The sequence below is a fragment of the Pagrus major genome, chromosome 5 (genome assembly GCF_040436345.1).
Source record: "Pagrus major chromosome 5, Pma_NU_1.0".
Classification (NCBI taxonomy): Eukaryota; Metazoa; Chordata; class Actinopteri; order Spariformes; family Sparidae; genus Pagrus; species Pagrus major.
In genome coordinates, this window is record NC_133219.1 from 36166195 (window position 1) to 36193953 (window position 27759).

The 27759-nt window shown below is 39.6% G+C and overlaps 3 protein-coding genes across 5 annotated transcripts; 2 read left to right on the forward strand and 1 right to left on the reverse strand.

Moving 5' to 3' along the window:
• The first annotated feature begins 436 nt into the window (after positions 1–436).
• LOC140996072 (uncharacterized) lies at positions 437–3304 on the forward strand. The gene is made up of 4 exons (XM_073466306.1): positions 437–642; positions 1071–1200; positions 1296–1429; positions 1533–3304. Exons 1-4 carry the CDS (start codon positions 448–450, stop codon positions 2298–2300), a joined length of 1227 nt encoding a protein of 408 aa, XP_073322407.1. The 5' UTR covers positions 437–447; the 3' UTR covers positions 2301–3304.
• On the reverse strand, positions 3105–8921 carry rsrc2 (arginine/serine-rich coiled-coil 2). 2 transcript variants are annotated; one of them, XM_073466305.1, is made up of 10 exons: positions 8814–8921; positions 7641–7785; positions 7306–7346; positions 5849–6012; positions 5411–5542; positions 5266–5313; positions 4513–4598; positions 4154–4419; positions 3965–4054; positions 3105–3841 (listed from the first exon to the last, which is right to left on the reverse strand). In XM_073466305.1, exons 1-10 carry the CDS (start codon positions 8817–8819, stop codon positions 3656–3658), a joined length of 1164 nt encoding a protein of 387 aa, XP_073322406.1. In that variant the 5' UTR covers positions 8820–8921; the 3' UTR covers positions 3105–3655. The 2 variants fall into 2 exon arrangements, with proteins under 2 accessions (XP_073322406.1, XP_073322404.1); XM_073466303.1 differs by having other exon boundaries at positions 5197–5313.
• Positions 8922–9664: 743 nt separating this feature from the next.
• Positions 9665–27575, forward strand: kntc1 (kinetochore associated 1). 2 transcript variants are annotated; one of them, XM_073465351.1, is made up of 62 exons: positions 9665–9713; positions 9966–10120; positions 10367–10487; positions 10765–10880; positions 11102–11180; positions 11320–11397; positions 11487–11521; positions 11609–11719; positions 12079–12172; positions 12452–12504; positions 12595–12707; positions 12807–12861; positions 12958–13056; positions 13190–13233; positions 13329–13394; positions 13501–13576; positions 13783–13908; positions 14061–14227; positions 14344–14455; positions 14634–14777; positions 14864–14920; positions 15110–15181; positions 15290–15409; positions 15778–15921; positions 16014–16109; positions 16268–16371; positions 16486–16588; positions 16678–16812; positions 16913–17032; positions 17462–17534; positions 17612–17679; positions 17757–18058; positions 18169–18341; positions 18643–18743; positions 19100–19244; positions 19345–19401; positions 19502–19665; positions 19813–19917; positions 20009–20137; positions 20499–20615; positions 20714–20823; positions 20969–21185; positions 21283–21372; positions 21466–21631; positions 21888–21946; positions 22056–22272; positions 22357–22430; positions 22565–22775; positions 23054–23166; positions 23317–23372; positions 23504–23582; positions 23668–23792; positions 23902–24037; positions 24137–24232; positions 24405–24461; positions 24806–24860; positions 25271–25334; positions 25632–25761; positions 25880–25969; positions 26380–26534; positions 27176–27278; positions 27410–27575. In XM_073465351.1, exons 2-62 carry the CDS (start codon positions 9989–9991, stop codon positions 27443–27445), a joined length of 6645 nt encoding a protein of 2214 aa, XP_073321452.1. In that variant the 5' UTR covers positions 9665–9713; positions 9966–9988; the 3' UTR covers positions 27446–27575. The 2 variants fall into 2 exon arrangements, with proteins under 2 accessions (XP_073321452.1, XP_073321453.1); XM_073465352.1 differs by having other exon boundaries at positions 13332–13394.
• Positions 27576–27759: the final 184 nt, after the last annotated feature.

Sequence of the window (27759 nt, forward strand, 5' to 3'; positions counted from 1 at the left end):
CAATTTTGTCTTACAGGTTCCATAAATCCTACAAGAAGGGAAGACATTGTGCTGCGTACATGAAATTAAACACGGGATTAGACAAAAAAACACAACAAACCTGTTGTAACCTTTCTGTAAGTCTGTAGTCTGTAGTCTGTACACGTGAAATGAGCCTCCCGAATAAGATCAACCCATTCATACAGTTGTTTCCGACATGTAGGCTCAAGTTTAGATTTAATCGAAAACTTCACAGTCTGAAATGTTGAAGTAACTATTATGCTTAGCTCAAGTGCCATTGCTTTTATTGTTTGTTTGTTTTTGTTTCTAAAGAAACCAATATTATACCTAGTGGCTTATTTAGTCTGCAAGACATCGTTGAGGGCTTACAACACCTCATAGTGTTTCTGTTTAGCTGAGCTTGTTGGGTTTGTTGCATCCGTGTGAGTTCCTTGCTTTCGTTTTTTAATGGTAAAACATTTAATTTTTCTACAGAACAAGACACAAGTGGGACTGAGTGGGAGGCTTTATTTGCTTCAAGCGATGGCAGGTAGCTTAACTATCCCGCTAACTTTACCGCAGTGGGACGGCGGCTCACGCAAAATTCGCTTTATTCACTTGGTGAATCAGACATCGTTCAGGCTGACAGACTGTCCCAACAAGGTGAGTGTTAACATCACCAGTGACCCCAAACCAATGCCGAATTGTATTACTACACAGGTCACATAAGACACACCTGTTTGTAATACATTGTACTGCTTCTTTTATTTTATATGAATATTTATTTTGAAAATTCAGCATTTCTTTTCATTAGCTTCCATGTCATGTGACCCAGTGACTCCAAAACAAAGCCGAATGGTATTACTAAATGGGACAAATAAGACACAGCTGTTTTTTTATTACATTTTAATCCTCTTATATATTATATTAAGATTTATTATGAAAATTCAGTATTTCTTTTCAATAGTTTCCATGTCATGTGACCAATCAGAACGCCTGATCAAAATGTTAATGATGTGTTAATCAATGTGTTAATGGAAGTAATCAGAAGGAGGTGCCTTAATACACTATCATCTCTTTATCGGTTTCAGAGTTCAGTGGTTCCTCTCTTTTTAGGAGCTGATCTCTTCTCCAACACCGACATCCGTACAGAGAACCATCCCAGACATCACGCAAAGTTTGCCAAGAAAGGACTGGCAACAAAAATAATTTTTTCCTCAGGTAAAATGCATGATAGAGTAGTACCAAAAGACATAACACTGATTTATCTTACATCAATGCACAAACACTGACGCTTGACAATCTTCCTGTTGCAGCATTTAGGTTCCATGGGTTGAAGGTACCTACTGTAAATAACAGCCTCTGGTTCTACAGCGTTCAAGGACTTTTTCGAGTAGCCTTTGAAATGTACAGTAAGCAAGAGCAGCTTGCAGTACTTGAGAACTTCCAGGTAGAGTGCAGTTCACATTATGCTTGTCTCTGCAAGATATCGATGTTTTGTTATATGTATACCCCTATATATCTTTTCATATACTATTGTCTTTCCTTTGCAGGATGTCTGGAAATCACAGATAAATGGCAGCCCTCTGAAAATGAGTTACAGCCTCAGTGTACAGCTTGACTTTGCTATACCGAGCAGCTTGCATGACACAGAATCAAGCAATGAAACCTCATCACAACCCCAGCATTGCCAGGTTGGCAGAGAATCAGTGGATGTATATGGCAGTGACAGATCAGCAGATCATGACTATTGTTCTTTTCCCAAGCAGAGCTTGCATAGTGAGCAAAACCAACTACTGGTATCCACAGTAAGACAGAAATTGCAACGCTTGGATGACAAACTCTCCTCTGAGACTCTCAGCTACTCAGAACTTGAGACTGTCTTGCTACTTTTGGAGAACATTGATCAGTGCATAAATGGGAATCTAGAAGAAAAGGATGTGACAGAAGCTGTATTAGCCCTGTTAAAGGCCAAAGACTGGGGCTGTGTGTATTCCAGTAACCTGCTGTGTTGTATAGGACGTTGGCTTGGCCAGCAGTTTCATGCAGCCAACAGCAGCATCAGCCAGAAAGTGGAGGGCTTTAAAGTTCATCATATTGAGCGAATTAGTGACTTGCCACCTGCTGAGGATCTGGCCACAGAGCTGTTCCCAGAAGCAATGCAAACACTGCTGCTGCATTGGATGGGTTTAAGTGAAGAGTCCACCCTGGAGAAGAGACACAGCGAGTTCCCAATCCTGCTCCTTATCCTTGAGTTTGCCAACCACAACCTCATCACTGGTGTGGCTCATGTACTGTACTCAAGTCTTATATGTAAATAAATGTGGATTTCCATCCAGGCATCAGCAGAAATCATGGCAATGTAACTGCACTTCCAGTCTTCTAATACATTTGTACTTTTGTATGTGAAATTGTCCTTTCTTCCTTTGAGCAGTCTATCTTTTGTTACAGATTACTTTTGTAATAACTAGGCTTGGGTGACAGTTGACAACTTTGTCAACTTCCTGTTGATTATTACAGCAATGTATTCATGGAATAGTTTTACAAAATTTGGAGTACTACTGCATATTTTAACAATTATTACTATAAAGCCTTTTGTGGCTCCAGAAGAAGCTGCATGTAATCTGGTGCACAGCCTCCAGTGATGTCACTCAGTGGCTAAATTGCACTGCGGGTAAAACCCACTATGTAACTTAGCCACTGAGTGACATCACTGGAAGCAATTTATCAGATCACATGCAGCTTCCTGCATATGTGAAAGTACTTTTTCACATATGCAGTAGTACTCCCTTAGACCTGTAAACACACTTAAATGTGTAAAATTGGTGGTTACCCTTGAATGATTGCAAGCAGACTGTGTTTAAAAATTACCAAAAGAAGTGATATTTTGTGAAGATGATTTCTGCTGTAATGTACAACAGTTAATTTAACTTCACATCAATTTGACCATGTATGATTTTGCCTTGATTTTCTTACATTGCAAGAAAAATTGACATGGGAAAATATTTTGATGTTAATTTAATCCTTAAGGCCCAGCCTAAGCATAAACACAACTGTAATTGAACCAAGAGCTAATAACTCGCACAAATATCACATAAAATAAAAATGATGGTGAAAAAAAAATATTCAACACAAAACTAATTTATTTCAAGAACATTTGAAATGTGTGATTACTCCTCAAGCCCAGCTTCATCCATGGTTTGATCCTGAAGACAATATGTATTATAATCCCATTTTGTTTTTCCCAATCAGGAGGGAAAAAAACTACAGAATTCTAATGCTACATTGACTTCAGATGCCTTTCAATAAATTGATGTAAACAGTGCTCACTTGAACCACAATATATTCGGTTTATGTTCAAACAATTACATATCAATAAATGTTTGAGTTTTAAAAAAAAGCTACCACATTGTTCAAACAAATACCTAATTTTAACCAGTATCAACCAGTCAAGCTGATGCATCCTTTTTGTGAAGATGTACAGATTCAACACTGAGACAAACTCAGCATCTGGCTATTTACAATGTAATGTTCCAATATGCAAAATGTTTGTCTATAAATAAATTACAGATTCAGAGCAACATCCATGCAAGCTGCATCCTCAAGCTTGAGGGCTGGCGATGAATTGGTGGTCCTATATGATCAGATGAGTGGCAAAGATGACCAATATTTGGCGCTAGATAGAATCCATTCCACGTGAGAATGAGGAGGAGAAGCCGAGGCCCATTCCCCTCTGGGTGTGTGTCTGAGACCTTGCCATCTCGTACTGAACATCAAGGTTCCTAAACATCTCCTCCTGCTTTTGAAGAGTCTTCATGCCTTCATCGTTAATTGGTTTGGCAGCTTCGGCCTCTTCATCTCCCTGTAAAGACACCAGATCAATTTGACTCAGGGAAGTTAAAGGTTAGAAAAATGTGGTGGACTCAAGATATACTGGAGGAATTAAACCCATATTCGTTAAGTAGATTACCATATTCATACTTACTTTAATACCCATTAGTTTGCGAAATTTAACATTTTGGTCCTTGTTTCCAAAGTTTAGCTTCTCCCACAACTCAGCTGTCTGGGACTTGTCCTTAAAAATTGAAAACAAATGATAAGCATCATGTAATGATAAACATGTATAAAGATTTAACATCACAATATCTATTTTTTTATCTAAATTCAGTCTTACTCCTTCTTTCTTTCCCTGCCATAGCATTTTCCTTTTTTTCTCCTGCTCCGCAAACTTCATGGGGTTTACAGAGGATGGGTTATAGTAGCTGGGCACAGCAATACCAGTTTCTGCCAGTGTTTTTGCTTGAAGGGCTGCCATCTGTGCTGCCATAGCAATCTGAGGTGTGACCTGCGTCCCAGAGGCCAGGAGGGCTGCCACATTGAGTCCAGGGTTCGAGGAGGCTGCTGCAGCAGCAGCGGCAGCTACCGCAATAGGGGCGGCCACTGGAAACAATACACAGACCAGCATAAGTAAGTAACTGAAACCTGACTCAAATGATCAAAGTTTTAAAACTTGGCACAATGAGCGCATTTCACCTGCAGCTATCTCCTGCTGTTGCTGCTGCTGTTTCTCAAACATTTCTTTCTCCTTCTGCTCCTGCAGTTTCTTGGCTCTCTCCAGCCTGCAGCGAAAATGGGATCACGTTACTGTTTGGTTTAAAAGCATATCGTGTTCACTGCTGTGTACCTAAAAGTGACAATAGAGTTATAAGCTTCTCAAGTACATTTTGAGCATTTGTACCTTTCTTTATATGGGGGGCCAGTAAAGGTTTGAAATTAAATGAGTGGAAAAAAAGGAAAAGCAACATGCACCAAAGGTCCCCGGCCAGACTAAAAATTATGGATGTTATAATTACATGGTCAGTGTCTTAGACATCTGGGCCACCAGTACGACCCACCTATCAAAATTGTATCTTTCCTTGTTTTCCTACCAATGTGATTTTCTTATATGAACAATAGTGCTCTCTGGTAAGTGCAACATGAATGAGAAATCAGATTGCAGCAAACTCATCTATGCTTAACTTCTAACCATATCATCTTCTTAAAATGTCATTAATAGAGCAGTACAAGTTGAATATGTATGTAAAATAAGAAAAAAAAGGCTTTGTAGATGCACCTATGCAGATGCAATAAGTGCCCGCTAATTGCTCAGAACTGGCCAGAACAGTATGACCAACCATCTACAGTAGACTGTAAATGCCCTGTAAGCTGTTGCCTTGCCTTCTGGCCAGGGCCTCTTGTGCATCCATAGCTGTGTTTCGGCCCCGGAAGGCAGGTGGATTAACAGACCTGCTTCGACTCTTTCTGCGCACTTTCTCACTCCTTTTCTTTCGATCTCTGGTGGAACAACCAAAAAAATGTTATTCATATTGTTAATGGCATATAGGATGGCAATCATGTAAGACAAGAGTTCTCACATTTCAATTAAACCTACCTGCTTTTACTGCGACTTCTGCTGTGATGACGGTGTTTGGTCCTTGAACCTGAGCGAGACCTGGCCTTCTTCTTCCTGTCCCGGCTGCGCGATCGTGATCTCCGTTTGTCCCTACTTTTGCTGTGATGTCGCCTGAAAGAAATAATATCCATCAACATGAGTCAAAGAAAATAGTGACATGAATCAAAGTGAAACCAAAATTTTGTTCATGACAAAAATTTTGAATAGATAATCTACTTTATATAAAAATGCTGAGTGGTATTTAATAAGACCAGCATTTCTAAAATAAAAAACGATCTAGCCAAAGCATCATTATGGCCAACTCAGCAATTAATTCAACTACAGCAGACTCTTTGTGACAAAGAATTTTCCTCTGTCATTGAACAAGTTAGATGATGTGCTGAACATATTTCTCTATGCCGTTTCTTCCAGACTAACCTCTCTCGTGAGTGTGACCTGGACAAGCTCCGTCCCTTTGAGGGCCTCCTGTCTTTGCGTCTGGATCGCTCCTCTCCATGCTCTGCTGAAAGTCTCTCTGGCTCTTGCTGCTCATCTGTTTTTCTGTGTGATTTGGATGGCTTCTGAGAATCTCTCTTTCGTGCCTGTTTTAAGAAGAAGTTGTCTCTTTCAGGAAAATAGTGCAACAAAAAGAGTTAGTACCATGGCTTAGAGCAGAAGGTATGTAATTAAATTTTGAAATGTTGAAAAAAAAAACCTTGTCATTTCAAATCCACTCTCATAGCATATACAGAATGTCATTCAGTGAACATGATTGCAAGCGTGGGCAGTTCTGGGATACAGATCAATTTGACTGCACTAATTTCGATATAATTATATGAATTAATCAAATCAGCTTGTATGGGACCTCTCAAATCTTTTAATAGTGCCAACCTTTAGATATGATTCTCAGGAAAGGAAATAAATGTGGCTTGTGAGTTAAGGAACAAAAACAATTCAATGTTACCTAAATGCTTTAAACTTGAACCCACTGAAAGACGGAAGTAGGGATGGGCATCCAACTTACTTTTTACAGCTTCTCTACTTATGTCATCCAAATCACATAACACACAATGACAAATTAACATGAAACAAGGGTAAACTTCTTGAATACAATTGATGCAATTCTAAAATGTATTATTTGCCAGGGTTACCTTTCCCATTTCAGACTCACATCATGTTTATCGCATGTAAACATACTTTGGAATGGGTCTTCATTCGTAAATTTGTTCACTAAAGAGGGGGACGGTAGTTGTTATTCTTTATACAGAAAAATTGTTCTGATATGCAAAACTACATAATTAGATAGGCTATGAAAAAATACCATGAGATTCTGTTTGGGTTCATTGCAGGATCAATTTGTTTAATTATGCCCATCCCTGGCTGAAAGAGATGCAAACGTTAATTCCATTTGTTCTACCAATACTGTGAGACAAATAGAGTTTGAATGGCAGATAGTTACCTGTCCCAGTAGAAGACATATTATTTTGCTATGTCAGCAGGGTCTTCTGTTCAGTCTCTTCGTGCATTAGCACGCTGAGTATGATTTATTGTAGAAATGTTATCATGTGATCTACACACAGGTTTTAACAAAAAAATAAAAGGAAACAAAAGCTACTCTTCACCATTTAATATGGTTACAAACAATGACAGATATCCAAGGATGAAAGCTTCCTTTGAGACATGTCAATATAGGGAGTGTAAAAAAAAAAAGGACCCTTTCCATGTGAGTAATGCCATCTCCATATATGTCTTTGCTCTTAACTTTGGTTACTGTAAATTATCTAATCTATTAAAACATACTCACCTCAACCTACAACTATCAAGGATTACAACTTAAGGACTTCAAAATCACATCATATGTGTTTCTAGTCATAGAAATGTATTTATTCATTTACCTCTTTGCTCCTGCTTCGACTCCGTCTGTATTTTCTGTCACCTGGAAACAACAGAGAGCACAGTGCTGACAAACATACATTTCAAAATCACCTTTTCAGTAGACACAAGAAAAAGGAAAATGAGTACAATGCATATCAGTAGAGCAATGCCAGTCACCTCTCAAATATAAAGCTACATTAATTTTAGTGTACAAGTCAGTGGGTGTCTGTTTTCTTCCAACACATTCAACTGATACACCCCATGAGTGTATACTGAGAACAAATGTCATTCCATGGCCCTTTACTAACGCTTCAGGCATATACAACACTGTCTGGGTGCTGTTACTAATACTAACGTTTTCGGTCCCTGGAGCGTGACCTTGACCGTGAATGGTGGTGTTTGGAGCTTCTGGGAGATCTGGATGACTCCATGTTATGTTTTTTTCTGTGATGAACTGGAGAACCTGTTCTGGTCAAGTCGACGGAGTCATTGTCACTTGCCTGAAAGAAATCAGAAGTAAAACACACAAAGCGGCACATCTGTGTGGTTCCTGTGGTCCTATCCTAGTTGAATACACCCATTGGAAACCATGAGAAATAACTGAGAGTTACAATGACTTTTAAGTATCAGTGGTATGACTGTGAGCTTACTCTTTGTTCATGTTGCTCAGTATTACAACTGCAAATGAGACACACACACTCAATTTATGTATAAGTTTTTAAATACAACTCCTCCTTATTTGAGAGTGATTTAACTACAAGGTATATCTTACCTTGTTAACACAGTTTTTTTAAATACTGGCAGCCATTGCCATATAGCTCATCTTTATAAACGCATCGTTACAACCTTTTGTTCACATATTCTCTATATGGAAAATTTAAATTAAATCTCACATTTTTTTTGCACAGCCTTGTGATACTCAGCACTTTTTAATTCACTAAACATCCTGTGGTATACATGTGACATCCTTGGATGATTGTTTAATCAACAGAGTTCAGTCAGTTCAGACGACAATGGATACAAACAAGAATTGCAATAATAATTATATGTTAGTTAGATGATGGTTCAGTGGTTACCACATACTGAAACAGCGCTTTCGAAAATGCTATCAATGAGATAGACTTGCTTTATCACCAAATATAATAAAACTCACCTCACAGGTCATCACAATGTTAAATAGCTACAACTGATGTTTATATATTACCATCTTCCTTAATACGACATACGGTGGATTTTGAGTGTCGTTTTTTTAGACCCAAATCTATACTTGTTAAGGAGGCAGCACTCAAAATAACAAGACAGTTAGCCAATATGCTATCCACATTGGCTAAATCACCACTACGTTCGTCATTCATTCTTCCAGAGAGCGATTTTTAGCGCTAGCTTAGCTAAGTCGCTAAGCTAGCTACCAATAGCCGCCATCTTTAAGAAAAATGATTTCCAAATAGAATTGTAAACCTATCTACACGTCATTTAAAAGTTGTTGCATCCACGTGTGTCTTGTCTGTCTTCGTGTAGTGGTACTTACCGACATAATCCTGAAGCACACTGTAATATATATCACGGCTGTTTTGTTGACCGTGCAAACGAGCACGGAGAGGTAGCTAGCTGCCGAACAGCCGTTGTCTAGCTCAGCCAGTTGGTTCTAGGTTGCCAGGTTTTACCTTTTGAAATCCCCTACTTTCAGCCCAAAACCCAAACAGAGCTGCTGAACACTAACCGGAAGGACCAAACAAGGATCAGGAGCAAGAAAAATAAGTGTAAAAAGTATATAAGGTATTTCAGCTTCAACGAAGTCAATTCAATGATATGTAGTTATATACCGATTACGCGAAATACGTGATATTCAATTTTACCACTGTGGGTGCAAAGTGGCCATGTTAAAGTCATGTTAATTACTATAATTGATTCTACTTCTGTAAATATATCATCACTGATGAATGAAAGCAAAGGCGCCTCTAATCTTTAAGACACTGCAGTAAATGTAGCCGAGCAGACCCCGCAATCGGCTGGAATGTATCTAACCTGGCAACACAAAGCAGGCTCTCCGGACTTTCCTGCAATGCCCCGCCCCACTGTGTGGCGATGTGTGCTGCTTTCCCCTAAATACAGTCTGTCAGGTAGTGCTTAATTCATGGCTGTATACATCCCAAGCAAAATCTGACATTTAAATGGTTAGATTTGGATTACAGGCGGATAGTAGTAAAATTCAATCTGTTGTTGTAGTTTACTTCTGCCAGTCCCGACGAAGGAGGAGTGATTTGTACGAAGTCTCAGAGGGAAGTTGTACCTGGAAGGCAAAACCGAGGGACTCATTATTCAAAAGGCTTCTCTGTCAGTTTACAACAACCCGCCAAATTATAAAGCTAATACTGCAGAGTTATGTCGCGTCTGTGTGCTGTCGCTGTCAGGTTATTTCAATAGAAAGGTGAGTTACATTCAACTTTAAACACATTGTAAAGTGCCAGTCTGCCAATGTTCATAGATTGAATTGAATCTTGTTCTTCTTGTTACTCTCAGCTGACTTACTAGCTAGCATTAGCAGCATCATCACAACATTAGGGTGAAGTTAACGTTGGCTAGCTGTGTCGCATTTCAAGTAAACAACTCGTGTTGAAGCAGTCTTGGATTAAAAAAAACAAAAAACAATAATAAATAAAAAGGTTTTATTTCTTCCAAGTGACGTAGCACCACGGAATTGAGATGTGGAGCGACGTTGAACTTCTCACCAACGAAGATACAAACACTGTCCGTTTCGGCAGTGTGTCAAGGGAGGAAAATGGCAGCGGCTTGTATCAGGTGGATACACTGGTCAAAATCTCCACTGCCAATGAGGTAATGAATGTCAGTATTTGGAGTATGTAAACCCAAACATGCTCTTATGTCACTGTTTATCAGTTTACTTACTACACACTCACATCCAGGGGAGTAGCGAAGACTTCTGGGCCCTCTGGATGAATATTGGCCCTTCCTTCTTGTAATAACAACACAATAATTAGTAGTGGATGTTTTCAGTATGGTCTATCTCTCTACTAGTGACAGTACTGATCAGTGATACGATATGAATGCTGGTTCTTGCAGGTGCAGGCAGATCCCTGTCTCTCCTCCTCCAGTGGTACAAACTGGAGCATTGTTGTCGCTGACAAGACAGTCATCCTGTTTGACCAGAGCTATCAGACCATCCTGCTGCTTCTTCACTTCGGTATACAACTCTTTTAATGTCAATTCATCTTCTATTTACCATCAGTAAGATGTCAGCGTGTGTCCTCTGAGATGGCTTACACTATATGACTTTATCCCAAAGCATTTGTTAAGATGACTGAAGGCCGGCCGTATAGTTAAAGCAAAATCAGCTTGAGATACTGTAAAGGTTCAGTCACACGCCAGATTTCACATGCCAAAGTTCATGTGTGTCCTATCAATGCAGTTTGACCTTTCGCAGTTGCTGATGTATGTTAATACCAAGATTCATTTTTCAGAAACTGATGTGGATGCCATTGATGTATGCCTGGATGGGCAGTTTTTGGTGGTCTGTGAAAGAAATGGAAACCTTCATTTGATCTATGTTCCACACAAGAGAATCCTTCTCACCAGGGTATAAGTGTTTTTTTTTATATTTTATAATGTATTCTAGTGTAGGGTTGATGAAATGTTACACTGTTACATGTGTTATTTCACCTACAACGCTTGAGAGGACATGGGGGATGGCACCGGCTGTAATAATCCTGATTACCGTGTGTCTTTTTTCTGAAATGAGTTTGAGTTGCACTTATGTACAGTACATTAACATCTTGTGTCATTTTCTGGGTTTACAAGGCTTTGGTAGAAAAACCATCCAAAGATGATAAGAAAACATACCGCTATCTCATCACAGAGGAGGACAAGGCATCCTTAGGTAACATTTCTATATGAATGTGAGGAGTCATCTGCACTGGAAACATGGCGCAATTTATAATGTCTTCTCCAGGTGATTAATTTATTTAATCTGATTTCTGAATGATGTCCTGTTTATTTCTTTTTTTATTTATTGACAGGGATGTACCATGTGTTCCTTCTCGTCAAGGATGGTTTTTTCCACATTACAAACCTTGCTCTGGCAAAGATCGAGACAGGTATCAAACATCATATGAGGTATACTTAAAGTTTTGTTGGAGCCATTTTGTTGACTTATTAAACATTTATTCTTTGTTTGTCTTCACAGCTATTGAAAAAATGGATTTGGGAGCTTTGAAAGAGGTAAATTAAGGCTTTCTTCTTTCCATGCTAAAGCCAAATATATTTTTTAGAAGAGCAGAAATAAAATGACACATTTTCTCTACTCAGCTCCAGTCTCTCATCAAGATAGACTTCTGCTCCACCAGGGATTACCATGACGAGGGCTGCAGTACAGCAGTGATGTTCAACCTGGGCAATGAAATCCACTTCCTGATTGGGGTCAGTGTCTGCAAGAGAAGTTTAATTTATTTATTTACCACCTGCAGTTATGATGCATTGGTTACATGCAAATGCAAGCATTTTTCTTCTACTTATGAGCTGTGGTACTTTTAATTGCTCATTTTTTTTGCTGTTCCTGTTCATGCTATGCTGTATGCATGTCTCATTTTTCTGAATTTCATTTGTCATTGATTTTTATTCTATCACAGTGCTTGCTAAGAAATCACAACGTATAATTTAGCAATATTTAATGTAAATTATATGTAAATATATTTGTGTAAATTAAACATTTCTGGGAATGGTAGTTACTCTTTATATGAAGCATGGTATAACTGGTTACAACATTATTATCTTCACAGGGGGATAAAGAAAATGTCGTGACTGACTGGACGATGGACCCTCATCAGGCCAAGATGTGCCTCGCTCACTCTGTCAACAATAGCCTAATTCCAGGTAAAGCTCTTCCTTTATGTATAGTATTTCAATGTGCTTTCTGTAAGATGCTAAATATTTATTATCAACTGGCAGTATTTAATATATTTAACTTTTTTAATCAACAAGTGATATATATTTGTGCTCAGGTTATGGGACATAGGTAGGAATAAATACAGTGTATAGTAAAACCCAGTAACAATAGAGAAGATAAGAAATGGAAACACAATGTGAACTATTTATAAAACAAGAAAAAGGTTAAAATTCTGTAACATATATTCTTAAATGTTTACTTCAAAGGTGTGAGGAAGATGGTTGTGGTGGAAAATCTCTTGTATATTCTCGACACTGAGGTGAGTTGAGTTGTATCACCTGTAGTTGTTTGATAAACTATTGCATGAGGTCCCATCACAAGTATTTGAGGTTTGCTTTGCGTTTTTCAGGATACCCTGAGTCTTTGGGACCTACATTTCCTTGTCATGATTCACTGTTGGCCGGATGTTGCCATTCATGACTTTGAACTCACCACAGAATGTGGCTCTGCCTCCATGGTGGCGTATGTATCAATGCTTTATAACTTGCTGCAGCAGTAAATACGCAGCGGGACTTCAATGAAACAATGTTTAAAATGTTAATTATTCTGTTTGCATTACAGCCAAGACAAGGGCAGCATGAAGATGATTACTCTGACAAAGCAAGACAACAGTCAGGTAGCAGTTTTGAAGAAACTATAATAGATGATTATCCGTCATTTATTATAATATAACTGAGAGTCCTGTTCTGAGCTCCATATGCTGGTTTTACAGATCAACTCACTGCAAATACGATTCCTGCCCTCCATGACTGTTGGATACTCTCTTGATGTCTCCTCAGTCTCCTGTCTTGTCCAGACAAAAATAAACATGGTAAACAATCAGTGTTTATTAAATTGTTACATGGATATTAAATTAGCTCTTTCTATTTGTTCATTTATCTGCACATTCAAGTCAATTGTCATTGCTCTGCTCTGAAAACAATTTCTCTGTCCTCTGATTTCAGGATACGATTTATCTAGTGGAGGGGATTTGTGAGAACCCAGAAAGGTGGGATATTTTTGTATGACAACAATAAAGTTCAGCCAGTATTTGAATGTTTTTTAAAAATATGACCTGGTCTTCTTTCTGTGTTCTTCATCAAGTAGTCGAGGAGAGCCTATATCGTCTGTTGTTGTCAGGTGCTTCACAGAGGCTTTGCCAGAGAACAGGTACCTCATTTTAACTGGATATATTTCTACGTAATTGTAGGTTGTGTAACAGTAGTCTGTATGATGTCAGAAATATGTGACTTACTTGACTTTTCTCCACTCACAGACTTAGTAGACTTCTTCACAAACACATGTTTGAAGAGGCTGAAAAGTTTGCAATCACATTTGAGCTGGATTTGGAGGTCAGTGTGTCATCTGTCTTGTAAATAAAAGTAACATTTGTGCAACTGTTGTAGGCTAGACTCTTTTACTTTTGTCCTTTGGCATCAGTGGGCAGTGGAATAAAAGATGTTATTTGAGCCGGGGGTTTTTTTGGTTGTTGCTATTTGTATATAAATTATTACTCTGATCGAGGCTATACACAACTAACCATCCTTTCTTTGTTCAGCTTGTTTACAAGGTGAAGCTTGACTTTGTTCTGGAACAGTTAGCCTCTGCATCAGTTGGCGGCTATGGACAGGATGTGTGGTCTGAACTTGTGGAGGAGGCCAAAACCAACCTGATAAAGATCACAGTCAGTGTTGCAATGCTTTTTTGTCTTTTGAGTAGTTTGATTTTAATTTAGAGTTCAAAAATGGACTTCTTGAGTTAGTCAGAGCAAATTAAAATTGTTATCAAATTTTAACACCTTTCTAATAGAAGCACGTTTTTGTTTGTTTTTTCTAGGATGAGCAGTATGTGGAGGAATACTGCCTCAAGGCCCCGTGGCCGACCTTTGAGACAGCAGAGAAGATGCTAAACCATGCTGCTACACGATACTCCTCCTTACAGATCCAAGAGGCCTTGGCTAGGCTGGCAACATTCTGCAGCCTGCACGGCCCAGATAATTTCAAGTAATTTCAAATTCTTAGTGGCCTCCCATGTCGTGCAGTAAACTTTCGATATTGTGTTTTGTTCATGACGTTCACGAATGTGTGATCTTTTTAGTGTGTTATTCTGTCATCCATAGTGGGATCGCCTGGATTGAGTTTCTGAACAGCAATGACAATTTAGGAGATATTCTGACTCACCTAAGAGAAGGAGACATGAAGGGTGCACAACTCCTTTGGCTCAGATGTGAGGTAAAGAAACTGCTTCATGCACTCAACCACCATTTGTCATATATCAATAACTTACCTTGTAATGCAGGCATTTTCTCACACATGCATGTAGTGCTAGTAAATGATGATTATGAATCAAAAAACTTTCTGTGAGTCAGTGTCAGTTCTGAAGTTGTTTACTGCTCCCTTTTTGTGGCAGGGAGAGATTGCAGCAGAGTTTGATGAGAGCAAGCTTGAAGCCGTGCTTGGAGCCATCCCAGAGGACCTGCCGTCCCAGGACCTCTGTCCTTGGTTTAGGACAGTTCTTGTACCTTTTGTGAGGAGAGTGGTTCCAACAGGACAGGTAGGATACATTCTCTCAAGCTTAAAATACTGACATCTCCACCGTATGGTGCTGTTTTCATGAGTCAAAGTTCTGTCTTTGTATAGAAAATCCTGGCGAGATGGCTCGAGCAGAGGGCAAGGAATCTGGAGTTGACAGAAAAGGTAAAGGAAAAATTTTATCTTGACCAGAAAGTTAAGTAAAGCCAGCTGCGATAATTCATGTGAAGTTCTGAATGTTTTTGATGATTTGAGGAAACTATTGGAAGCTAAAATCTAGTAGTAGTCTGGAAAACGAAAAGTATCAGTCACAGTAGTTAAACGAGTGATTGTAAATATAATATTTTGTTCCAGAGTGCTTGGCCCCAGAATGGGTTGGACCTGGCAGTGCTTGGACTGCCCTCTCTATGGGCATGGATGAAATCTGTAAGTTAGTCACATTTTTCTCTTTTCACTATGAATGAGTGTTTGTACATTTTTTCTTAATTATCATGACATTGTGTGATTCATGATTTATTTGTATCTTTTTTTAAGGATGATAATTATGGTGCAGAAGAGGTGGAGAACCTCAAGACCCTGGTGTCCAACCTCCGTCAGCTCCTGGACCTGCACCGGAAATATAGCTGCAGACTTTCGCTTTCAGTCTTTGAGAAGGTTCGTCTCTTATTAATGGCATATTACTACATTTGAGCTTTGAGAAAATATTGTATTAAAATGCATAAAAACATGTCATGTAGGGGCTGAGGTTATGCTTATCTATGCCTGTAGACGTCAGCAGAGAGCTGTAGAGATCGCTCTGTTTTGTAGATATTATGGTTTACATGTTAATTCATTATGAAAATGGGAAAAATACTTTTAAGTACATTACGGTGTTGTTGCTATATATATTATAAAGATGATGATAGAGTGGACATAACAACATGAATATCTAACGAGTGGCATACTCATTCTCTGGTACATTTTGAGTGGGTTGTACGTTTTTTTTCCATTTCCTAATTTTATCTGTCTTCTGAATTTGGAAGGGGAGCGTACGGCGTGTCGCGTTCTTCATGCTAGACAAAGTGCCAGCTCCAGAGTTGATTGCAGCCACGGTGGAGAGCAGTATCCAGCCTTATGCGGAAGAGCATGAGATTCCTTTTGATGAGCTGCTTCTACAGTATATCAAGGTAAATGTCCACCACTGTCAAGCCCACTGGAAACACACATTTAATTGTCCAAATGCTTAAAGTGTTTCTCCTCTCACTCTAATCTTCACTAGGATCTGTTGGAGCGCTGCAGTTCTCAGACCACAACACTTTTCACAGAATGGGAAGCCAAAGCAGTAGCTGTGCTAGGCTGCATGACTGATACTGATGTAAGTTCCTGTAACACTACTTGGATACAGTTCGCAAAATGCTTATGGTTTATGAGCTGTCTTAACAGCTACAGTAAAGCCAGTCAGTAAGGTGGTAAAAAAATATTTAAGTTTGTATAAGGATTTGTGAAAGCTCACATTATTGTATTTCCTGCCAGCTGATGGTGGACGCAGTGCTGGAGATCATGCAGAAGGCTGTAGTACCCTGGAGTATTGTGGTAGAAAAACTGGTTCAGCAGTACCTAAAGATGGATGGACCAAAGTATGTTTACAGTGTTCTCACCCTGATCCTTTTTTTCCTTCAAAAATTTAAAAAAAGAAATTGGTCATATTAGCAGTCTCTATATAATTTTTTTCAAACTGATATTTTCCCCAGACAAGAGCTTTTAAAGGAGAGCTACCGGCTGATGGAGATCAGAAAACTTCTGAGGGGCTATGGGATCCGCAACTTCAACCTCTCTAACACCACTCAAATTATGGTAATTTGGATTTGGTTAATTATGTGACAAATTAACACTGCTGTGCCTCTCTATTAACCTTTTTCATATATACTGTGCATCTTCCTCAGACTCTGATTAGATACATCCTGAAGCAAGATTTGCCAATGTCTTTAGAAGACTCCCTGACATTAGCTGAAGCCTACAAACTTCCAACCTCACAGATAAACTTCTTGTTTCTCATTCAGCTGATTGGCCAAGGCAAGGTATGCTCATCTCCGTGGAAATATGAAATCACCAAATTTAAATAGTTTCCTTTAATGCATCCATGATTTACTGATAGGAAGTCTTTCATGCTGCTTTCAGACTGAGGAGTGCATGACTGTCCTGAAGAAGCTGTCCTCTGCAGAGGCAGAGTGTGTGATCGAGCGTCTCACATCCTGGGCTAGGCTGCAGCTGCAGGACAAAGACCACATATCTGATGAGGTGAGGAGAGGGGTGATGTCATGTGTCATTTGATGTATTTGTATTCAATTCTCAATTTTGATGCAATTTCAAGACCACCAAGGGTCATGTGTTGCTGCATTTTAAGAATTAGTGCTTGTTCTTGCTGAGCTCTGGATGTCATTTTATCGTGATATCTCGGATGCTGCTGCTGCTGACAGAAATCTGATCTGATATGCCAGAATGTCCCCTGCCTGGGTGCTTTTCTCCGGGCACCTGTGATTGCATATTTAGATGCCTTCACAGCTAAAACATCACAAACAAGCCTCAAAGAATACCATACATAAAACTTGAATTAATCACCCCCTTAAGATCTGAACATAAATGGCAGAACAGCGTCAGGGTAAGCATACTTTATATTCGTTTTGGTATTTTGTATATCTCAACTTTGTTTTGACCTGTCTTCGATAGCACAAGAAACACCAGATGGTCATCGCTCAGGTGTCGGTGGAGGCTTTAAAATACCTACATATAATTCAAAAACGTAAGTATTTACTTGTCACAATTATAAACATGCACATGAACATCATAGAGTGATACCAGGTTTTATGCCCTCTGCAGATGATGCTCTTAAAAGCATGGAGTGTGAAAACAATCTCATCATGTTCAAGGCGATCGCCCACCTACAGGTGAGTCTCATTCAGTGAATGTTTTTAAGTTGTATTTGAGCTTTTTTTTTACCTGCAGTTTCTTTTCTTTTCTTCAGGAGGACTTTGATGTTTTCTTCACCCCGTCCAATTATGAGGATCCAAACATGAGAAAACAAATCCAGGAGCATCACATCACAGCCTATGAAAACACACGTGGCCGCCATTCATCTAAGATAAAGGCTACTACTACTCCAGTTGTGGCGAATGATCCTGATGGCAAGACCAAGACGATCTCCACAGAAGCTGACTTACGTCGTCTAGGAAGGCAACTGCAGCGCACCGAACAGGAGCTCTGGTCTGACTTGGCCCTGCGAGCTCTGCGAGTGGGAAAAGTGGACAAGGCTCTCAAAATCCTCAGGTTTGTATGTCTGGATGTTGTGCCGTATGTGTGAATCCAGGGGTGGGAAACTGATGGGGCATATGGACAATCTCTTATATTTCTTTGTTCTCTTTCCTTCATGTCATCAGTGAACTGTATGAACACCACTATAACACAAGCACAGGGAAGGTTTTGTTCACTGCTGCAAAGACTTTATGCCAGATGCTGGAGGCAGATGTGCCCATGGTGCTTCCTGATGACATGGATTTGCCCGCAGTCATCCATGATCTGGCCTGCCAGGCCATTACTGTGTGCCATTCAGGTGAAGAACGTGCAAACATCAGTGATGTTCAACAACATTTTATGTTTGTGAAAACAGCTAGATTTATAACGCAGCCATTAGACTAGATACTGTTTAACTTCATTAATTTGCTGTGATCTTGCAGTAAAAAATGATGACGGTTTTGTTGTGACTGTACATCTGAAAGAGCCTCGAGGCTTAATATTTCACATTGGACGAGTTTCTTTGTGTGACATCTGAGTTAGCCTGACTGCTCTTTCTTGCTTCAAATAATTTCAAAGTTGCTAAATCCTTAAATTCAATATTATAACAACTGTTACAGATCTACTCCTTGATTGTTTGGAGCTTTGCAAGTGCACACGGATAGCTATGGATGTCTATCATCAGTGTCAGTTATCAGACAACTATGGCTTTATTGCCAAGGTTAGTATCTTGCCTTTTCTTTTCCATAGAATGACATTTACTTTATTTTGTTCTAGTTTGTGCTTAATGTGTTATTTGTCTTTTGTAAATCAGCCATCATGTTTACAAATTAGAGCATTTAGATAAGAAATAATTTTCAGTCAAGAGGTTGTGCAATTGCAGTAAAACAGTTCCTATTGGATTTGAATATTTTAAAATTGGCAAACCAAAAAATAATACATAAAAAAACAACTTCCATTTAAGAAACAAACAAAAAAAGTCGATGCAAATGAACATTGATTAATACCTCCCCTTTACAAAGTTGTGAAATAAACCAAATGCATCAAATAAAAATTTGTATTTGAATCGTGTCACAGGATTTGACTTTGGAGGCTGAAAAAGATCCATATTCTCAGTGGAGTTTTCAGGATGTCTTTAACGAAGACTGCATTGTTCTGGACCCAGTGTCTGTGCTTCCAGTCCAATACGAAATTACCAACTGCTTGCTGCCTGTTTCTCATGGTAAGATGCTCAAATTATAATCTATTTAATGTCTATTAAGGATTTCATCACCTTAGGGCAGTCCATCAGCTGTTATGCTAATTTATTCCATATCTTGCAGATATTAAACTGTACCCACTTGACTGCTCCTGTCTGTCACACTCCTCATTTGAAGATGGTATGTGCTTAAGTTTATATATCACTTTTTTTTTCCTTTTTTTTCTCTCTTGAAGTTGTAATTTTTAGTTTATCTTGTGTCTTGCCTCACCCACATGCAGGTTCAAACTACCTGCAGCCCCTCCTGGGTCCCCTATCCAACATGTTACAGATGTTACAGGAGTGCAGTCAGCTGGAGCTGGCTCTCAGAGTGCTGCTCAACTCGTACGGCAGCTGCCTGCAGCACATCACCTCTAATGTAATGGACATAAAGCTCAGTGTACAGGTATGGCTGCAACATATCCAGTGGTGCTGTCAGTACCACTTCCTTGTATACTTATTAGACAATGGTACAATTATCATAGGTTGAGCAAAACATTTGGTAATGTTTGTACTAAAAAATGTCTGTGTAAAATGTTTACTCTTCTTTCAGCTGTATGATACCCAAGCGCTTCAAAGGTACAAGATATGGTTAGCGGATCTTCAAAAGTCAACTACTTCAACACTGAACGCTGTTGCTGTGGCTCTTTTGAACAAAGTGAGTCTGATGTCATGAGAGGGTAGTATTAAATTTACTGCATTTAAGTATATATCTAAATAACTCTGTCTCTATTTTCTATTGCCTTCAGGTGTTCAACTGGAGGGTGGTCGATTGTGATCTGGCTATCGGACTCTGTACACTCCTCTCCAAAGCACAAGTCTACAAAATACTGTGGAAGGTTATTGACAACACCTGGCAAAACTATGACAAAATCTTGGTAGGCAATATGATCACTGCTCTTCTGTACTTTCTCAAACTGTTTTATTGTTTTAAAAATAGAAATGAAAGAAAAAGATCCAGGTAAAAGGGTAAATACTGGTACTAGAAACTCATGGAAACAGTTCTGTGGCGTGTTCGGTAGATTTTAATGTTGTTGTGACATCAGAACTTAGCAATTAAGTTATTTTAAACCATCTCTCTACACCTGATTGACTTATCTATCTGAAATGGGAGCCCTTGAAAGGTATTATGTCATCAAATGATAAAGGAAAAGTTCACACACATGTGGTTGCACATTTCCATTCATGTTTTCATCAGCAAATATAATCAGCCACTAACTCTTGATTTTTTTTATTCAGGCTGTGGCCAGGATTGGAGCCAATCTATGCTGCTTGTATGGTGAGGCAGAGGAACAAGAGAAGTTCCTCTCTGTCATCACTGATGCTGAATGGGGCATCAAGCTTAGCAAACTTGAGGTGTGTGTGTGTGTGTGGATGAAAACCACTTCATAATTATATTCACATTATACTTAATTCTCTCCTGACTTCACATTTACTTGTATTTTTTGGCCCAGATATCCATCCAACCAGTGTTCCGTCAGCGACCTGAGATGAAGAGTAGTCTGATCCCTGATCTGGTGAAAAACAGGAAGATCACCCCAGACATTATCCTCCAGTACTGCAGGTTAGCTGCTCACTCTGTAGTGTCGTACTCTTCAATCTATTTCAATATGGAATATACGGTTCCATTTGGGTTCAGACTCTGCTTAAGTGCCCGTCACAGTGTTTTTCTGCCTGTGCTAAAAGTCACCGTCTTCTTCCATCTGCAGCACCTTTGGTCTAGACCGTGACCGTGTGATCAACCAGTACATTACCACATTGCTGCTGCTCCAAGAGGATGAGGAAGGTGCAGGTGACCTGGGCGCAAGTCAGGAAGAGATGCAGCCTCTGTGTCATGCAGATGCTTTGGAGAGAGTCCTGCAGGTTATCCCGATGTTGCACAGCACCAGTGAGCTCACAGAAAGTCTCTGCGCTGCCATAGTGAAGGTTTGTGCATGGGGGACAAACGAGGAGAAGCTGATCTTTAAAGGGCCAGTGTGTAGGATTTAGGGTATAAATCTTTCAAAATGCCTTTCTCATACAGCTCAGCCCTTACAACTATGAGAGGATCGAAGTAGTGCTGAAGATCATACAGGCTGCTGACGAGAATGTGACAACATTTTCTACTAGTCAGGTAAAAGAAAAAAAACACAAAGCATGTTTATAATTTAATAGTTTCCTTGTCTTCAAATGTATTGTGAAGCAACCAATGTATTTTATTGTGCAGGCAACAGGCCTCCTTCAGCACCTGAAGTCCTACAAGCGAGTGTCTCCTGCCTCAGACGTGGAGAACACGTATCTTTTGGAAAACAGCCTGCTGCCACACCCCCTGTCCAACAGCAGACTGCCCTTCCACTTGCTTATGCAGACCAAACATTTCTGGAAGATTATCTGTAAGTTAGCTAGTGCCACTGTCTTATTTTCATCCTTCAGTATTACTGCTAACAAAACCCCGACTACTCAGATTTTATTATATCTGTGGTGGTTGCCTGTTGGTATCAGATGTAATGTAAAAGGAAGTAATTTCTCTTGACAGGTGATACATTAAACTTTAAACACTTGTAGCTGTGTTTGTCATCAAGGAATTGTTATTAGGAGTTAATGAGACGTGTTCAGGCTAAGGAAACTAAAACAAATTTCTGTGTTTAGCTCCTGAGCTCAGCGAGGAGACCTTCCCTACACTTCTTCTGATCAGCAAGCTGATGAAGGTAAAGCACACTAATCTAAAAAGTAGCCTTACTCGGTATAATCACAAAAATGATAGGTTTATCCATAAAGTTTGATTTTTATCAAGTTATTGATTTTGTCTTTGTCCAGGTGAGCCTCGACAAGTTATACATGTCAGCAGCAAACCATGTGTTTGAGAAGAAGATGAAACCTTTACTGTTGGAGCAGAAAAGAAAGGGTCAGGGTCATGGCTACAATAAAGAGATTGTCAAGGTGGCTAAGACCATGATGAAGTTCATCCACTGTATTCAGAGCCCAGAGTGGGCCGCTGCCACAGCCCACAAGATCACCCAGGAGCTGCCACCAGGTCTGACCGACAGATGAGACACTGCCACTACACTGCTTGTTTGTGTGTGTATGCATGTACTGAATTGTTTCCTGTTCTCTACAGGCCATGAGAAGGCGCAGTCACTCAGGTTCTGTTTGGCTCTTGGAGAGGCCTGGCTGAAGGATCCAAACCTTGAGGTCTGTATTTGTGATTTTTATGATGTGATTTAAATTATACAATATACATTTAAAGTTCCACACATCCAGATCTGGTTAGTTTTATCATAAACAGGCTGGTTTTTATTCACTCCTCTCCTCCTACTCATGAGCAGGATGCAGCACGGGCCAGAGGGGAGATGTTTCTGTCCAAGCTGAAGCTGCAGTTCCAGCGCTCAGCTACTGAGAACACCTTGATAACAAGCCAGCTGAACAGCCCAGAGAATCTGAAACTGACTGGGCTGCCAGCCAGGCTCGTTGTGGCCCTGTATGAGCACAGCAGTGTGGAGCAGCACTACAGAGACACAGGAGGTCAAACTTATCCTGGTGAGCACACTTTGACATAGCAGTCTGCTGTAAAAGCTAAAGTGAAGCGAGGTTCCTCTTTTAAGACCGACTTTATTTTTAGGCTGCTAAATAAGTGTGTTATATCTTCTATTTTGCTTTGCACTACTTTGAAATGACGCTGAAGATTAGTTTCCTCTCCTTTACACTGCACTATCCTCCTTCACAACGCATGCTAAGATTGTTTGATATTTTGCAACTGGGAGCCAAGTAAACAACAATGTTCGTTTGTTTTAATTGGATCATTTCCCTCTGAGCAGACATACATGCAGTGGTTAAGGAAATCGCCACCATCAACAACGTGGATCTCCTTAAAATCCGTAACATGATGTTGGAAAAATGGATCTGCAAAACAGGCCCTGCTGTTACCAAGGTGTGTGTCACTCTGAGCTTACACTTATTTTATATAGTTTTATATAGTTATTCACAGTTTCTGTTCATCTCCTATTCTTAAATTACGTTTTATCAAATTTAAGACTCCAATGTGTAGAATTTTAACAAAGCATTTTTTTCTTTAATAAAGGATATTGGTAATTATGAATGTGTCAGCAACATCGAGGAAGACCCGGACTTAATGAGGTAGAGACATCTCTGTTACTTTTTGCAGCATTTTTGCATAAATTGTCAATAAAAAGGAAGGTTGTGTTATCACCTACAGCACTTTAAATCTGTTTAAAAGCAATGTTGATTGTTGTTTTTGATGCTCTCAGGGTGGTGTACATGCTGCAGTCTTGCCCTATGGATGATGCTGTCCGTCTTCTACGCCCTATCCTATCTGCTGAAACCTGGGTAAGTAATTAACTGAAGCAAGTCAAAATTCGACAAATCGTGCAGAGAAAGTGTCTGATGTCTGTTTTTGGACCTCCCACTGTAGCCCCTCAGCACTTCTGGCCCTCGTCTGACCTTCTGTCATCGGACTCGAGCGCTGCTTTGCCTCGTCCGCCTCGCCGATGCAGCCACACTGGAGGCTCAGTTAAAGATCCCCAGGACCAAAATTCAGTAAGAGGCCAAGAAATACACTGACAACTGATGTAGTCCTTGATTGCAAAGTTAGTTTAAGGGGTTTGTAAGATGTGTAAATGCTTCTGTGTTTCATATTACCACGCAGATACTACCTGAAGTGCTACATCTTTGTGTCTCAGCTGGAGGCATTGAACATCCCTTACACAGTGCAGTCTTTCCTCAATAGTCCCAAAGAGGGCTTGGTTAAAGGGCTGTGGAAGAACCACAGTCATGAGCCACAGGTACTTTATATACTGAAAACACTGAAACTATTCCAGCTAGTTACTTCATTTTAAGTGAACTATGTTACAGGAAAACTGAAGCACCCTTTGTCCTTTCAGGCGGTGCGGTTGGTGGCAGACCTGTGCTTGGAGTATCAGGTGTACGACCCTCAGCTGTGGAACAGTCTGCTTCAGAAGCTGCTGGGCTTCAACTTGGTGAGAGGACGTGCGCCAGAAACATCTTTTTTATTCACAGTCAGAATTTCAAGAAGTCATATTCTATAAGGGGAACGCTGAAAGCAGTACCTCAATCACACTCACGTGAATACATTAAATAAAGAAAGCTTGGTCATGTGTTTTATATTTGCATGTGTATTTTCCCCCTCAGATCAATCACCTCCAGAGGGTGCTAGAAGCTGTCATGGCTGTGCCTGCTCTGTGGGAGGTAATATAGTTGATTGCTTTTATTTAAAGTAATGCAAAATGAAAATAATGTTGTTGTTCCTCTGTTGCTTGAGGACATGTACATTTTCAGAAGTATTGTAAAATGTATATGATAAACCTGCACCAGAGCCATGACTCAGATAGATGGCTCAGATTTATTTTATAGATACAGCAGAGGTCTAGACATAGATATACCATCAAACCATGTTGCTGTCAAATGTTATGCGACTTAACCACTAACCCACTGGACATCCCATGAGAGCAGGTGTTGAGCCAAAAATAAAATCTCTTCCGAGCATCACTGCTACAATATGCAAAGTTAATCGTCTTTTGTTTTCTCCCCAGATTTCTAGTTTTTCCAGGACTTGGAGGAGTATGATACTGGCCCCTTTTGTCTCAGGTACAAAGTTTATAATGTTGAACTTCCGTTAACAGAATGGATTTATGTGTCTTGATGCTGAATGATCATTATTATAAATTTTTTTTAGGTAGACTGAGAAAATAAAGTGCCATACACTACTGTACGAGTAATACCTGTGACCATGCTCCTCGTATTACATGCAGCACCTGAAGAAAAACTGTACATTTGCTAGAATGCTGAAACTGTCTCAACAGTTTTGTTTAAGCTTCGGAAATAAACACATAGAGAGCAGCACAGTATGTTTAATACTGGGAAGAGTATTCCCAGTATCATAGCTAGCAATAAATACACAAAATTATGACGTGTTTTTACAAAATGTCTCAACTTTAAAATCCATGTTTGCATTATTTAGTCTGCCCTGACTGTTGTGCCCGTTTTCTTGGTGACAGCTTCTGTTCCTCTGAGTCCTGATCAACAGGCAACACTCTACAGGACCTTTGTTCTCCTCCTCAAGTACGTTTTACTCGTCTTCAACCAATTACCACCAGCTGTCCTGCATGCTAGTACTATGAAGAGCTTTAATATTAACATTAAATTAATGTATTTTCAGTTGTTGTGCTTCCAAGCAGCCTGGCAGTCAAACAATGTTAAGATATCCTCAAACTTTATGTCTAAAGTCAACACAAGGGCCTTTTCACGCACCCAGGTTTATTTGCTGAATGTTGGCATTTCTTTATGAAAAAAGGCAGTGTAGGTCAAATTCGCTTCATTTTTATTCTAACTGTCCTGCCACTCATCTTTCTTCTCAAGGTGCCCTTTCCTGTTGAATCTGGACCTGATAGGAATTGCCAATCGTTTCGCACAGTTCAATCTGCCAGCCTTTGCCCTAGGCACCCTCCTTCTCATCCCATGTGCCAATAAAAAAGCTCAGCAGATCCAGGTGCGTACATACATGGCAATACAACATGTGAGAAGGAACTGTCTGGAAGATTTGCATCTCTTTTGCCTAAATGACATCACATTGTCAGTGACCATCACTGTCTTTTTGCCGTTTCCAGGGCTTTCTGTCCGTCTGTAACCCAGTCGCTGTCCTCGAGCAGGTGGAGGACCTTATGAACACCGGGGAACTGGCTGGAATTCCATCACAGGTTAGATGTGACTTTATACTATTTTTTTATCCTTCATGACTCACATGCTCATTCGTGCTTACACCTGAACTGAAACTTTATGTTCTGTCAGCACTTCCCTTCAAACTGCTATTTCCGCCTCTTTAAGTGTTGCTGCAGTAAATTATCCCTGTTGCTATAGAAACATATTCGTAGTTAAAACGTGTTGACCTTAATTCGTTTTTGGTGACTGTTAAACAGGAAGCTGTGAAATGATGGCGTGATGATGTTAAAGATACAGTTGTAAGTGTAAACATAAATGTAGACAACAGGGATGTCTTTCTGGTGCATTTAAACATATTTGCACCGTTTCAACTTTTTCGCTATTTCTTTTGATTGTACTGTGTTACAATATTGAATGATGAAATGACATTCCCTCCATGATTCCTCAGATCAGGGAGACTGTGTTAACATTTATTAGTGAGAATGGACAGCACCAGAAACTGCTGAAGACCAAACACTTCCAGCATCTCAAGCAGCTCATTGTGTCGAATGGCCAACCTAACCAGGTGAAAGACTTGGTGGACTACCTGATCAGCCAGAACTGGTAAGTTTTTTTGTTTAAGTGAGGCCAAAAAACAATACACTGATAAATGACATGGGGACCTAATGTGTCTTTAGCAGTGAGCTGGACACTGGTATATGTGGAGGATAGAAATATCTCTTGTAATTCTCATCTTCCATTACTGCTGGTAAGATGGAGAAGCTAAATCTAAAGCTTTTAAGCGCTGTGTGGGAGTGTCCTTTCAGAGTCGTTGTCGATATAGCACAAATACAGTATGTGGGTATGTGCACACCACATGTGAACAAAAACAGGACACATTTTTTGAATTCTCTGACCTTCTTCTCCACATAATTTAATATTGTCAAAGCTGAAGTATTCAATTGGAGAGAAAGATCTTTGGGTTGGCCAATCAAAAGACTTTTGCCCAGACACGATGTATTTAGCTGAATTTTGTCAGTTTTACATCAGATTTATCACCTGACAGCAGAGCCTGGGTTTCTTTGGAACAGGCAAACTATTTTGAGTTTTGAATTAATCAATACCGCTCTTTAACCGCTTATATATTATGTTCAGATATGTTTTTATTTTTCAACTCTCGCGCAAAAAGCCCACCGTATGTGTTTGACCTTTTTCAAACGTGAAAATTGAATTCTTAAATCAGATTATTTTAATCTGCTCTTCAGTCAGGACGATGCTGACTCACTCGCACGTGAGTACATGAAACACAGAGAGCATCAAAGAGGGCGCACGCTGACAAATGGCTCACCTTCACCAAGCTGTCTGAAGGTAACTGAAGCTGTTAAAAAGAAAAAGACATCTGAGTGATTCAACTTTGGTTCTGATGACAATACACATTTTTTGTATTTAAAAAAAAATCAATAATCAGACTTGTAACTTTACTTTAATTTGTTTTTCAGGAGTTTCTCAACATGCAAAATGGAGTTTCGGGATGAACTGACACTATTTCTCCAGCCGTATTTATGTATTCTTACTTGGTCTGTCCTGGGCTGAGATGCAACATTTGCACTTGACATCTATCTTCAAACTGTTCATGTAATATCTGAATAAATGCTTTTCATTATAGATTGTGTAGAGGAATTCTTGGGGGAAAGAGAACTTCTAGAATCAGCAGGCTATTAATCTATTTTATTTTTAATTACCTCCAGGCTTGTTTATGGTTATGTGTATGTATTTCTGATTACTAGCATGTTGCAGAAATAGGTTTTATGAATGGACGGGATAGCGTTCATACTGTATTTGTGCACCA